We start from the raw sequence: 14,963 nt of genomic DNA, 5'->3' as shown, positions 1-14,963 counted from the left end.
CTAGCCTATGGTATGATTGTTGTTCGTCCTACGGACTAAAACTCTCCGGTTTATATAGACACCGGAGAGGGCTAGGGTTACACAGAGTCGGTTACAATGGTAGGAGATCTACATATCCATATCGCCAAGCTTGCCTTCCACGCCAAGGAAAGTCCCTTCCGGACATGGGACGAAGTCTTCAATCTTGTATCTTCATAGTCCAGGAGTCCGACCGAAGGTATAGTCCGGCCATCCGGACACCCCCTAATCCAGGACTCCCTCAGGGCTTTTGCCTCGTCACGCTCCTCTTCCAGGGCGTCCAAACTGTCCTGTCGATCAAGCTCGGCTTCTTTCTCTTCATACATGCGCACTCGAGGTGAGTCATGAATAATGTCGCAGGGCAATACCGCCTCTGCGCCGTACACCATAAAGAACGTTGTGTATCCGGTAGTGCGATTTGGCATGGTCCGCAGCCCCCATAGTATGGAGTCAAGCTCCTCCACCCAGTGCGTGTCTGATTCCTTCAAGGATCGCACTAATCTGGGTTTAATGCCGCTCATGATAAGACCATTTGCTCGCTCGACTTGACCGTTAGTTTGCGGGTGATAGACAGAGACGTAATCGAGCTTAATGCCCATTTTGCTGCACCAAGTTTTTACATCGTCGGCTGTAAAGTTCGAGCCGTTATCGGTGATGATGTTGTGGGGGACACCGTAAGGTGTACAACCCCGGATATGAAGTCTATCACTGGTCTAGACTCAGCCGTTTTAACTGGTTTGGCCTCTATCCATTTGGTGAATTTATCCACCATAACCAAGAGGTATTTTTTCTTATGGCTTCCATATCAAGCCCCCAGACCGCAAAGGGCCAAGTAATGGGGATTGTTTGGAGAGCGGTAGGCGGCATGTGGCTTTGGTTTGCAAAAAGCTGGCAGCCGACGCAACGTTAAACGAGGTCCTCTGCGTCCGCTCGGGCTGCCGGCCAGTAAAAACCTGTACGGAAGGCCTTGCTTACAAGGGCCCGAGCAGCGGCGTGGTGGCCGCCAAGTCTAGCATGAATTTCTGCCAAAAGTTGGCGTCCTTCCTCTTCGGAGATGCACCTTTGAAGTACTCCGGTAGCGCTTTTCTTATAAAGCTCTCCCTCGTGGACCTTGTAGGCTTTAGACCGCCGCACAATGCAACGTACCTCGTTTGGGTCATCAGGGAGTTCTTGCCTAGTTTGATAAGCCAAGAAGGGTTCTGTCAATGGGGCGATGACGACCATAATCACGTGGGCCGAAGGTATTATTTCGGTGGCAGAGCCCCCGATTACGTTAGAGTGTTCGGGGTCTGGTGTTGTGGCCAGATCCGGACTGTTACTGCCGGACTCCCCATCCCACACCACGGATGGCTTAAACAGCCTTTCCAAGAAGATATTAGGTGGGACAGGGTCACGCTTAGCGCCGATGCGGGCGAGGATATCCGCCGCTTGATTGTTTTCTCGAACCACATGGTGGAATTCGAGGCCGTCGAGCCGAGCTGACATTTTGAGGACGGCATTGCGGTAAGCCGCCATTTTTGGGTCCTTGGCGTCAAAGTCCCCGTTTATTTGAGATATTGCGAGGTTTGAATCCCCCAGCACCTCAAGGCATTGAATGCCCATGGAGACTGCCATCCGGAGACCATGCAACAGGGCCTCATATTCTGCTGCACTGTTGGAGTCTGTGTACAATATTTGGAGTACGTACTGGATTGTATCTCCGGTGGGGGATGTTAGGACGACGCCTGCCCCCAGACCAGCAAGCATCTTAGAGCCGTCAAAGTGCATGATCCAATTGGAGCACGCGCCGTACTCTTTAGGAAGTTCGGCTTCTGTCCATTCGGCGATGAAATCAGCCAGTACCTGCGACTTAATGGCCAGCTGTGGTTTATATGTTATGTCGAACGGGAGGAGCTCGATAGCCCATTTAGCAATCTGGCCCGTGGCATCGCGGTTATTTATTATGTCGTTGAGTGGTACTTCGGAGGCCACCGTGATTGAACACTCTTGAAAGTAGTGTCGTAGTTTTCAGAATGCCATGAAGACCGCGTATGCTATCTTTTGGTAATGTGGGTACCGTGATTTGCATGGAGTGAGGACGGTGGATACGTAGTATACCGGCTTTTGAAGCGGGAACTTATGTCCGTCCGTCTCTCGTTCGACGACGAGCACTGCGCTTACAACTTGGTGTGTTGCCGCTATGTATAACAGCATTGGTTCGCCGACATTTGGCGCGGCCAAGATTGGGTTGGTGGCCAATACGGCCTTTATTTCTTCCAATCCGGCCATGGCCGCATCCGTCCACTCGAAGTGTTGGGTGCGTCGAAGAAGGCGGTAAAGAGGTAGTGCCTTTTCTCCTAATCGGGAGATGAAGCGGCTTAAGGCAGCCACGCATCCAGTTAACTTCTGCATTTGCTTGAGGTCTGTTGGGATAGCCAACTGTGACAAAGCTCGGATTTTAGCCGGATTTGCTTCAATTCCTCTATTGGAGACGATGAAGCCCAAGAGCTTTCCGGCGGGCACGCCAAAAACACATTTTTCCAGATTGAGCTTAATGTCATATGTTCGGAGGTTGTCGAATGTGAGCCTCAAGTCGTCTATTAAGGATTCGACGTGTCTTGTTTTAATGACCACATCGTCTACGTATGCCTCCACTGTTTTGCCGATTTGTGTTTCCAGGCATGTATGAATCATGCGTTGATAGGTTGCACCGGTGTTTTTCAGCCCAAAAGGCATCGTGTTGAAACATAAGGGGCCGTATGGAGTGATGAATGTCGTTGCGGCTTGATCGGGCTCCTCCATCTTAATTTGATGGTATGCAGAGTATGCGTCGAGGAAGCACAATGAGTCGTGTCCTGCGGTAGCATCGATAATTTGATCGATGCAGGGGAGGGGGAAGGGATCCTTGGGGCAAGCCTTGTTAAGGTCCTTGAAATTGACACACATGCGCCATGATTTGTCCTTCTTTGGTACCATCACCAGGTTTGCTAGCCAGTCTGAATGTTTTATTTCTCTAATGAATCCGGCCTCGAGTAACTTGGCTAGCTCTTCTCCCATGGCTTGTCGCTTAGGCTCAGAGAAACGCCGAAGAGTCTGCTTGACCGGCTTGAACCCCTTTAGGATGTTAAGGCTATGCTCGGCCAGCCTGCATGGGATTCCTAGCATGTCTGAAGGATGCCAGGCGAAGATGTCCCAATTTTCACGCAATAACTCCCGCAGTGCTGCGTCTGTTGTGGGGTTTAGATGTGCCCCGATGGATGCTGTTTTGGTAGGGTCCGTTGGGTGGACCTGGAATTTGACTATTTCGTCCGCTGGTTTAAAAGAGGTGGACTTAGGTCTTTTGTCGAGTATCACGTCGTCCCTGTCCACCATGGAGCGCAGCGCAGTTAGTTCTTCGGCCGCGAGGGCTTCGGATAACGCCTCGAGGGCTAGTGCGGCGGTTTTATTTTCGGCGCGGAGTGCTATGTCCGGATCACTAGCCAGAGTGATGATTCCATTGGGCCCGGGCATTTTGAGCTTCATGTACCCGTAATGGGGTATAACTTGGAAGATCGTGAATGCTTCCCGCCCTAAAAGGGCGTGGTATCCGCTACTGAACGGGGCCACTTGGAATATGATTTCTTCGAGCCTATAATTCTCCGGTGTACCGAATACCACATCTAGTGTGATTTTTCCTGCACATCGTGCCTCCCGGCTAGGGATGATTCCTCTGAAGGTCATGTTGCTTTGCTCAATGCGGCTCTTGTCTATTTCCATTTTTCTAAGACTTTCCTCATATATGAGGTTTAATCCGCTGCCACCGTCCATGAGCACTTTAGTAAGCCGGAAGCCGTCCACAATTAGACTAAGGACCAAAGCGTTCGTCACTGGCGTTCGTCACTGGGTGCTCGGGCTGTTCGGAATTGAGGTTCGTCACTGGCGTTGAAGGTTATGGTCGTGTCGTTCCATGGATTTATTGTTGCAACGTGGCAGACTTCGGCAAGGCTGCGGAGTGTTCGTTTGCGCCTCTTATTTGAGGCGAAGGTCTCGAAGACTGTCAATACGGTATTGTTGTTTTCCACCTGATGGTGCTCTGCCATATTGTTGATTAGGATATCCTCGCCACTCTTGGCCACCTGTCGGAGTATCCAACATGCTCTAAGACTATGTGTTGGCATGGTATCTATTGTACTGTGAATTTTGCATGGCTCATTGAGCCATCCCTCCAATACAGTTCTATGCCATGTAGTGGGTTTTTGCTTCTTTGTAGTTGGATCAGGTGACTTACGACGGTACACCCTTTTAGTTCGGACAGGGGGTTTAGTGAGAGCCGGAGGGTCCTAGAAATTTGTTTGGGTTTTCCAGGCGCTTTCCATCGCACAGTACTTCCGTACTATGGCCGCCAAGTCGGCAAAGTGTGCTATGTCACGGCGACTTATGGCGTTGAGAATTCCCTTGTCCATGCAATTTTTGCAAAAGAATGAAATTGCGTCTTCCTCGCGACAGTCCTTGACCTTGCTCATTACAATGAGGAATCTGGCCCAATAGTGATGTACTGTCTCTTGGGGCTCTTATCTAATGTGGGAAAGATCACTTGAATCTGGGTGGGTGGGTAGATTTAGGTCCAAACCCTGACCCGATCTGAGACCCAGAGGCGGAGGGGTTTCCGAGCTTGGCAGTTCGGACTCCAGGATGTTGCCCGATAGTTCTGGCCCGCTGTCTGATTCTAGGTTCAAAGCTTGGGCCATGTCCTCCCGTGGACGGGTATCCGGCTCGGAGAGCTCGGGAATCCGGACATAATTTGTCCTCAAAATAGAGGAAGAATTGCTACACTGCTCCTCCACCACCGCTATCTGATGGGTGACCGGCGGAGAGTTAATCTCCCTTAGGTCGGGTTTAAGCCCGATCCGATCATAGTCCGTTGTGACTCCCAGGGCGGCGATGCGATCCAAGATCTCGTTCAGAGAAGAGAGCTCTGCGAATACCGAGCCGATGTGGAGGCTGTTTTTGATGACCCGAGAAGTCATCGTCGGCGTGACGGCCGGAGGGGCGGTCATGACGAAGCCGCCTAGTCGGAGAGTTTGGCCTATAGCCAGGGCTCCCCCGAGGTAATGTTGTCCTTGACAACAAGACGAGCCATCAAGCCTTATCGTGACGGCACAGTGGAACTCTCAATGAAAGCACCAATGTCGGTGTCAAAACCGGCGGATCTCGGGTATGGGGTCCCGAACTGTGCGTCTAAGGCGGATGGTAACAGGAGGCAGGGGACACGGTGTTTACCCAGGTTCGGGCCCTCTCAATGGAGGTAATACCCTACTTCCTGCTTGATTGATCTTGATGATATGAGTATTACAAGAGTTGATCTACCACGAGATTGTAGAGGCTAAACCCTAGAAGCTAGCCTATGATTCTGATTGTTGTTGTCCTACGGACTAAACCCTCTGATTTATATAGACATCGGAGGGGGCTAGGGTTACACAGAGTCGGTTACAAAGAAGGAGATCTACATATCCGAATTGCCAAGTTTGCCTTCCATGAAAAGGAGAGTCCCACCCGGACACGGGACGAAGTCTTCAATCTTGTATCTTCATAGTCCAACAGTCCGGCAAAGTATATAGTCCGGCTATCCGAGGACCCCCTAATCCAGGACTCCCTCACTCAGCCACTTCGAGAAAATTATGCAGGCCCTTATTGTACTCGGAGGTGTGTATGTCACCGTACATCCATTGTCGGTTCGTCTGCGTACATTATATATAATATGTGTGTCAAAAGTAAGAAAATAGACAAGTATCTATCTAAAGTAAGAATTTTTTTCTTTCAGAAAGTAGTTAAGAACAAGAGGCTCACCACGGTGGTGCCGGCGACGAGATCGGCGCGGGCGATCGACGGCGGTGAAGACGGGGACGGGGCGTGACGGACTGCTAAATCTGGACAAATCTCGGGAAAAATGGAGTTCGGAGGTCGAGCTTCGAGAGGAGAAAACTTAGCAAGCGTGGCTCGGGCATTTCATCGAACACCTCATGTGCATAGGAGGTGAGCTAGAGCACCCAAATGCCCTCCCCTCGCCGGCCAAAAAAACAGAGCAGTATGGACTTCTCTGCTCGCCGGTGTGGGGGTATATATAGGCAACTCATTTGTCCCGGTTCGTGGCTGGAACCGGGACTAAAGGCCCCCCTTCTGTCCCGGTTCTAGGCACGAACCGGGCCATTAGTCCCGATTTGTGCCTAGAACCGAGATAAATGGGTCCACATAAACCGGGACAAATGCCTCCCGAGGCCCGACCGGGCCCCTGCGCGCACGAACCGGGACGTATGCCCCCCAGGGGTCCCGGTTCTTGACTGAACCGGGACTAATGGGCTTGGCAGGCTCGAACCAAAGCCCTGTTTTCTACTAGTGAACCTTCAATTAAGATAGATTTTTTTTGAACAGAGCCTCTTCCCCAAGAAAAGTCTAGGGTTTCCCTGCCTCCCGCTAGTGCCGCCGTCGGTCCGCCTCGTCTCCGGTGGCCTTAGGGCCATGGCGGCGCAGTGGATCTCGGCCCTTGTCGGCGGGAGGGCACTGTTTTCAGTTATTTTTTCACGTTTTGGTAGGGTTTGTGCCCTGCTCAGGAAGACGAGACGGCGGCGGCTCCCTGAAGATGGAATAAGATTCTCCCCGCCTAGCCCCTGTCCCGATGGTGTGTCTAGCATCGTCGGTGGGCGTGTGGAGATGTGTCTCCGGCGGATCTGTCTTTGGTGGATTTGCTCGGATCTGGTCGTAGTTCGTCTACGTTCATGTGTTTTCAGGTTGGATCCTTTTGATCTACGCTACTCTTCATTGGCGGCGGTTGTTGTGCGTTGCGCTGGTTCTATGGGGCCTTAGTACGACGACTTCCCGACTGTCTACTACAACAAGTTTTGTCCGACTCCGGCGAGGGAGGGGAGATGACGGCGGCGCGCCTTCGGCTCGCTTCAGTGTTTGTAGTCGTCGCTAGTTGTTCTACGAATTTGGGTGTAATTTTTATTATTTCTGGTGTTTGTTGTACTGCCATGATTGAAGATGAATAGATTGGAAGTTTTTCCACAAAACAAAAAAGATAGATTGTTTTTTTTACGTCCTTCATCTTGTTGCGTGGGTCTCCTTCCTCGATTGGCCTGCTGCTGTTGTACGATGCCTGTAGCTCTGCGGCTTTTCTACTCCGCTCCGGTACGAAGTACCCGTCGCCGGCGTCTAACACAAATCGTCTTGCTGCCTCGGTCCCTCGATACTCCCAGAAACAAAGAAGGAGGGCACAATGCTTCCGTTCCTTGGCTTTGAAGTATTAGGAGTCTCGATCTAGAGTGCCGAAGTGCTGTGTATATTAAGGGACTTCAGCATGTGTGGAACCCCAAGAGGACGATTGAATCTCGCCCGAGCAAGAGAACAACACGGCGGCGCTCTTCCGTACCTCCAATCTCCCAATTTAGATCGCTTTAGCTCAGTTCCTTTGGCGGGGAGGCGTTAATTGATCTCGCAACTCGCAATGAAAGATCTTGAGATGAGACGAGGTGACTAGGTGCAGCTGTTATGGAAAAGGGCGGACGGTGGCGATGTGCTCCAGCGACGCTGAAGCGGAGTGGGAGGAGGGACAGGAGATAGCGTCATAGCGATGCCGCACTACTCCCTTGTCAAGTTCCCAGACAACATATGGGGATTGTATAATGAAGATGGCCGTACCACTTGGGTCGTCGCCGGTGAGGACAGCGTCTTGTGCATCGTCTGCCTGATGAGCAACGAGCTCAAGGTCTTTGCACGCCGGCGCCATCAAGGAACTGGAGAAGACGAGTGGGTGCTGGAAAAGGCCCTGGGGCTGCAGGAGGCGACTGTCGAGTTACCAGGTCGTGAGGAAGGATTTTTTCAGCAAGGCGCCACCATTCTCACGGCAAATTCCAAATACGTCCTAGTGAGACCAAAGGAGAAGTGGATGTTCTCCATCGAGCTTGACACAATGAGGGTAGAATGCGAGCACGATAGAAACAACTATGAAGGGCCAGCGTACCCGCACGAGTTGCCGTGGCCGCCGGTATTGCCTGATGATCGTGGAAGGGAGAGGAGGTGATAGGTAATCATCGCGTGTGTATTGTAGTATTTCCGAAGATTCAAATATATTCCGTATATAGGGAGCATTAGGGATCAGGCTACTGATATATTGCTTCCTATCATACCAGTCGATTAACGTAGCATTAGAATCATTAAAATCATGCTGATCGTCCGATTCTAGCATGGGTCTGTTGGTAATTTAATACTTTTTTTTCAAGATTGCTTTTACCACGCTTATCAAGTGGTTGGTAATTTAATACTCAGCTATGATTTATTTTCTGATACCCACTGCTTCTGTGAATAATGGGTGCATGGGTCCCATGGATTGAATCCCGTGATTTCTTTCTTATTAGTAAACCGCTTCAGAGAATATATTTTAATATATATTCTGGTTAATTGTGACTGTTTCAAGAAAAACAGTGCAATTATCATGTTTTTAGATGCAACGTTTTTTTACTGCAGTAGCATGGCTTGGCCCAATGCGTGGAAGCATTCATCTCGACTGATGGAAGCGTATGCGTCAGGGAAGACTCATTCAAAAATTATAGTTTTCCTGGGATGCATTTTTATGTGACATGAACATGGGTTTTGTGCTACTGGGACATTCCTTTTGACTGAATGAAGTGTATGCTTTGTGGTGCGGCGCAAACATATTGTTCGACGGAAGAATTTTTTATGATCTTAGGAACCAAAATTTTGTCGTAAAGGGAACAATATTGATTATAATAGAAACATTAGCTTTGTAAAAATCACGTGGAGGCACACCAAGAATGGCAAACCATTAGAACAAATTATCCGATGAACAAAAATCCAACTCCCTTTTTTTGCAAGTACAAACTATTACAAGAATATGTTCACTTTGCTGCAGCCCACGTAGTGACAATCACCGCATAAATTGGCAAGTTCTACGCACACCGTGAGTTCTCGATGGTTCATTTTTTTTAGACGACACCACTAAACTTTATTATGTTGTCACCACATGTATAGGGACGAAAAGAAGGTTCCCGGGTTGGCCTAACAACACATGGCAGCCAACTCCAAAGTAAGACCATACTTAGCGAGATTGTGAGCCTAAACATTCGTGGTTCGAAACTCGTGCCTAATGATACAAGAATGAAAAATAGACATATGATCTTTAATCTCATTAATCACCGTGTTGTAAGGAGGCGCACTTTCACTTCTGATAGCATCAACTACTGTCTTGCAGTCCGAGGCCACGAAGATCCGTTGAGACTAGGTGTCATCTGCAAGAGCTAACGCCTCCCGAGTTGCAAGTGCCTCGAGGGTAGATGGATCAACTATGCGAGGGAAGAACAAAGTTGAAGCTCCAATGAACATCCAGGCTTGGTCTCGACATATTGTCCCCACTGAGCCGAACTCCCCACTTTAAACCGCAGCGTCGACATTAATCTTTACATAGCTTGTCGGTGGCGGGATCTAGTTGTTCGGTCTAGCCAAAGTAGTTCATTGCACAATGTTCATTGCAGTAATTTCTTTCGTGCATGGGTCCCATGGAATGAGTCCCGTGATTTCTTTCTTATTTGTAATTGCCGCAGCCCACGTAGTGACAGTCACCGCATAAATGACAAGTTCGACGCATGTCGTGAGTTCTGGATCGTTCATAGTACAATTGACAAGTGCTTGCCCGTGTGGTCTCAGCTCATAGCGCATTCTACAATTCAAATTTACAACATCGAAGAATCACGACTGGAATCAGGAATAGCGAAATGCATGTACAATAGAAGCATTCCGTGAGAAAGAAGGAAGCACAAACATGTGTTGTTCACAGTTCTCATGTGAATGGTATCGGGTGGGGCAAAGTTCCTTAATCCGTATAAGATATTAAATACAAATAAGTTTTTCCTCAGCCTCGCGAAGAATATGTTTCAAAGGGTGTCGCTTCCAAGAGAAAAATGTTTTTCTACACTGTCCATTGTGTTGAAGATCTGCGTGTGCATCCTTTATTGCTACATACCGAGACAAAATGGTACACTAAACAACCAAAAAAGACGGTGACAAAACTATTTTTTTACTAAAGATACTAAAGTTGTGTCGATTAATTTGAATTGGAGGCAATATTTGTTTTTACAAGTTTATAAAATTGGCATGTCAAATCAAATGGAATTGTATTGACATGCATTGAAACATTATGTTTTACTCTAGAACAGGATAAACCCCTAAAGTATTTTTCTTTGCAAAATTTTAAAAGTGTGGTTCATATCGAAATGAGTTCAACTTTGAACATGTTGTGTTGAACACGGGCTCGGTGTGCCCAATGCACATTTGTCCTATTATGTCATACCCATAAAAAGAGTATGCCTCCAACTGTTTTGCTCAACAACATCAAGACCGAGGCCATCCTTTGGGTAACCGCCGGGGCGAAAAAATTGGGCAACATCATACCGGGAGAGTAACACTCTTTTGTTTTTTTCAGTTACGAGGTGTATTTCAAACTCTATTCTCCCTTAATTAATATACGAGGCAAATCTTTTGCCTCGGTTTCGAAAAAAAAAAGAATTGACATATACTGCTAGTGTATTGGAAAATTATAATGTACTTACTATAATAGTAGTCCCTCCACAACTTAATATAAGATGTTAGTGTCAAAAAACATCGTATATTAAGTTACAAAGGCAGTATTTCTTAAGTAACTGCTTGAAAGAAAACACATTTTCCCTAAAAAAACACATTACCACATTAAGTACTCAGACTTTTTCTTTTAAAACACTGAGAGATTATAACATTACATTAAGTCCTGGGCTATAATCCCACAATTAAAACATAATTACTCCCTCTGTCCCATAATATAAGAACGTTTTTTACACTACACTAGTGTAAAAAGTGTTCTTATATTATGGGACGGAGGGAGTATAATTTACTACGAAGCTTCCAAATAATACTCCAGATAATAGACATCCCGAATACGAAACAAAAAAAAAACTTCCTCTGTTTCAATATATAGGTCGTTTTATAGCTTGCTAAAACGACTTATATTGGGAGAGACTAACAATCAACTGACTTTGGTGCATGCATGCATGACGCGACCCTGATATGGAGGCGTCCACTTCACTTGTTCACCGGCGGCACGACGGCGTCCTCCCCATCCTCGTCTTCGCAGTCCACCAGCCTCCAGCGTCCGTCGTCCCCCTTCACCATGCCCTTGTTCCACGGCACCCACCACCCCGCAGGCACCCCGTGCTCCTCTCTCAGCGCATCGTACAACTTGTTCACAAGGGCCACGTCCCGTTCCACCACGAGCTCGAACGCTCCTCCGGCCGCCGTCGGCGCGCCCGCCACACCGTGCAGGTAGCACTCCAGGTTGTGCCACACGCGCCTGTCCCCGGTCGCCCTCAGGTACGGCGACGCGCCGGTGTCGATGGCCAGTTCGGAGCCCACGTCGTGGTACAGCAGCGCCGGGTACCTGGGTACGATGTCCCGGGCGTTGCGGACGCGCAGGACGCGGAGGCCGACGGCCACGGCCGCGGCGTCGAACCGCTTCTTGAATCCGGCGCCGCCCACGCGCGGGCTGGCGAACGCAAACGCCGTGACGGGGAACGTCGCCGAGACCGTGCAGTTGTAGCCGTTTTCGACGATGTCGAAGGCGTTCAGGGTAGCCAGCGCCGCTCCGAGGCTGTGCCCGGTCACCGTGATGCTCACCTCCTCGTCCTTGTACATGTCTACCAGCTTCCGCACCTCGGCCAGCACCTGGCATCCAGCATGAAGCTGCAGGTGAGCTCAACACTGAACAGTATACTGTAAACGTGACAATGATGCCGTTTAGACTTTATATAGTCACAAGATTACCTGGCTTCTCGCGCTTTCCTTGTTGTGGGTGGAGGCCGGGTCGTTGGAGGTGTAGATGGAGAACCAGCCACGGTGCACCATGGCATCGGCGTCGCCAAGGATGCCCTTGGGATGCACCATGGAGAACTCGAGGTCGTCGACCCACTCCAGCGCCTGGATCGTGCCGCGCCACGCGACGACCACGTCCCGGCGCCCGAGCACCGCCTTCCCCGCATCCGTGGTCACCGCGACGTACCCGATCCAGTTGGACTCCTTGCACCGGTGCCGCGGATGGCGGCTCCTCACGAACGCGGCGGCCGGAGCGGCGGGGGCGGAGGACGTGGCGTACAGGAACCTGGTGACCCGGTACGCGGCGGCGTGGCCCGGCAGCATCACGCGCTCGAAGAAGCGCTTCCTGCCGAACCTCGAGAGTCCGGCGTGCGGCGAGTGCCTCTCGTGGTTGAACGCGTCGTACGTTGCCTGCGCCATCTCACCGTACCAGATCAACGTGCGCCTCAGGTCCAGGTCCAGCGGCCGCAACAGCCCGTCCCACGACCGCTCGCCGTGGAGCTCCTTCCAACTCGCCGCCGCCGTCGCCGTGATCGGTCCGACGATGCGCCCTTGCTCCGATATGTCCATCTCTTTCTCTGGCTCGATCTAGCTTAGCTCTGTGCGGCTGCTTGCTCTGTTGGTCGGTGTTTATACACGGAGGCGGCAACGGCGGCAATCATTGCATCTTGCTTGCACGGCGTGACATTTCGATATGGGAGCACCATGTCGCAAGCGCGCATTGATTCGTGCGCAACTGCATACCACGATCGGAGACGAAGATGAGAGCTGGAAAGCCATGCGAGCGGCATGCATAGGCATCTTGTTTGGGTTCATCATGAATTCGGTTAGCGACATTTCATGATTTCTAACACAAACTTGTGCCGGGGGGTAAAAAACATAATCTTGTCTTCTAGGTTCAGCCGTAGCCCGTAGGTTCGCAAACTCATGATTTGCATGCGCATACAACTCACGAAATTAAGAAACAAAAATCTTGTCTGCAATGTAAGCGAACAATCAGCCGTGGCATGGTACAAAAGTTTTTAATCGCGGGAGAAATGATTTCGAGGCGGCTTCTCTCCGCAGTTATAGCAACGCTATAGTGGGCAATCTCGGTTCTCGCGGGCACTTTGACATCCAAGGAGGGGAGATATTTGTCGGTTATTGTTGAATTTTGAGCCGTTTTAGTGGGATTTCTGAAGCATTTGGCAGCGGCCATAGCGTCACGTGGAGGCTCCCCAGCAGCTATAACAGAGCTATAGCGGCAATTTCCCAGGAGATTTAATTTCATGAATGGTACCCACACATTTTGTCGTAGAGGAAAATTCAAATTTTGAAAGAATTAAGAAATCTTAATGATTTTTGTTTTACAATTTGGGATGAGAAATAAAAACGAATTTTTAAATTCCATGAATTTCAGGTACAAGAGTTTAGACAAGCTTGTAAAGCTCTAGATGAGACAATTGATATGAGAAATTCAAAAGCCTTTATTTTTAACTAAGGAACTCAGTGCTCCTGATTTCACTTCAGATGAAACCAAAGTCAATAGGGTTACATTCACCATCTCGCAACACCGTTCCAACTTTTAACCACGCACACCATCAATGTAAGAGTCTGGCTTAATAGAAATGATAGACTATCGATAATCCTACACCTACGAATTGTTACGTGTTGCCTTACGCAATCTTCCTCTGATTCTCTCCCTCCACCCCCCTAATTTCAGGGGGTGGGCCCCCTCCCCCGTGTTCCAATCAAATATTGCCAAGTCATACAAGCACGTAAACGAATGTAAAAATTTACGTGGACGTGGCATTCCTCATAGACTATTCATATCAATAAGGAATTCCTTATTTTTGGGGAGCTCATTCGCAAAGAACTCCAAAGTTAAGTGTGCTTGACTTAGAGCGATTTGAGGATGGGTGACCGACCGAAAGTTGATCTTGGATGCGCACAAGTGAGGACAAAGTGCGTAAAAAGACTATTATTAGTATGTGGGGTCAGTCTAGATCCTGCTAGACGTAATAGCCAGGATTGGTGGCTATGACTGGGGCATTATACTCAGCAAAACCACGGGAAATAGAACATGGTCATCACACAGACGTGGTTGCAAAACTATAACTAAGGACTTGTAAAAGAGTATATATGACACTTCGACATCTCCACCTCGAAAAATTCATCTAAATCAACCTCAACCAACACCGAGTCACTTAGTCATCGGCACCCACCCCATACACATGGAGATGAATTCAAATGCCACCCTTGGTAGCGTTAGTGCCAGGTTGTAAAGATATTGTCGTCTGTTTTCTACAATCAATCTACCGTGAAATTGAATACTCAACATTAGTCGGCTAAACATGATCAAAACAAGTTGTATTCATAGTCCTCCATAGACCGGACCAGTTCAGGAACATCCACAAAATGCCACCTGCATTACTAGGGAAGGTTATGATCCACAAATGGGCACATCTATTTAAGTGAATAGAGAACCTAACCCTTCCCCTGATGTATCTACCTAGCTCATAGTTAGATTCTCCAACACATCACAAAAGATGCACTTACTATTGTTGTCTTTCGGGTCTCTTCTAATCAAAAGATGTTTAGTCAAAATACTATAATACTCCCCCCGTCCACGAATAAGTATACATCTAGCTTTTATCCTAAGTCAAACTTTTCAAATTTTGACTAACTATATAGAAAAGAGTAGTAACATATATGACCTCAAGTTGGTATATTATGAAAGTACATTTCAAAACGGATCTATTAATACTAATTTAGTGTCATAAATGCTACTGCTTTCCCCTATAAAGTTGGTCAAAGTTTTAAAACTTTAAAACTTTGACTTAGGACAAAAACTAGATATACACTTATTCATGGACGGAGGGAGTAGCAGCTAACCATAGGAAGATTTTTACCTCAAAGGATCCCTGACTAGAAAATACTTCTATCTGGCCACCTAACTTGTACAATATTAAAAGCACTATCCGGCCACTTAACTTGTACAATATTAAAAGCAATCACTACAAGAAATATGTCAACTTGTGACCTTCTGTTAGTGACCCTGGAAGAATTGGTCATAGATCTATGACCATTTCAGACCA

The 14,963-nt window shown here is 48.5% G+C and overlaps 1 protein-coding gene across 1 annotated transcript; it reads right to left on the bottom strand.

Annotated features, from left to right (window-relative positions):
- Nucleotides 1–11,048: 11,048 nt before the first annotated feature.
- Nucleotides 11,049–12,456, bottom strand: LOC125533184 (phospholipase A1-II 6-like). Its single transcript, XM_048696929.2, has 2 exons — nt 11,839–12,456; nt 11,049–11,739 (listed from the first exon to the last, which is right to left on the bottom strand). Exons 1-2 carry the CDS (start codon nt 12,454–12,456, stop codon nt 11,101–11,103), a joined length of 1,257 nt encoding a protein of 418 aa, XP_048552886.2. The 3' UTR covers nt 11,049–11,100.
- Between the last annotated feature and the right edge of the window lie 2,507 nt (nt 12,457–14,963).

Source organism: Triticum urartu, chromosome 1A (assembly GCF_056163025.1).
Source record: "Triticum urartu cultivar PI428250 chromosome 1A, HENAU_Tu73, whole genome shotgun sequence".
Taxonomy (NCBI): domain Eukaryota; kingdom Viridiplantae; phylum Streptophyta; class Magnoliopsida; order Poales; family Poaceae; genus Triticum; species Triticum urartu.
The sequence above is the reverse complement of the archived record's forward strand: the minus strand, read 5'-3'. Positions and strand labels throughout refer to the sequence as shown.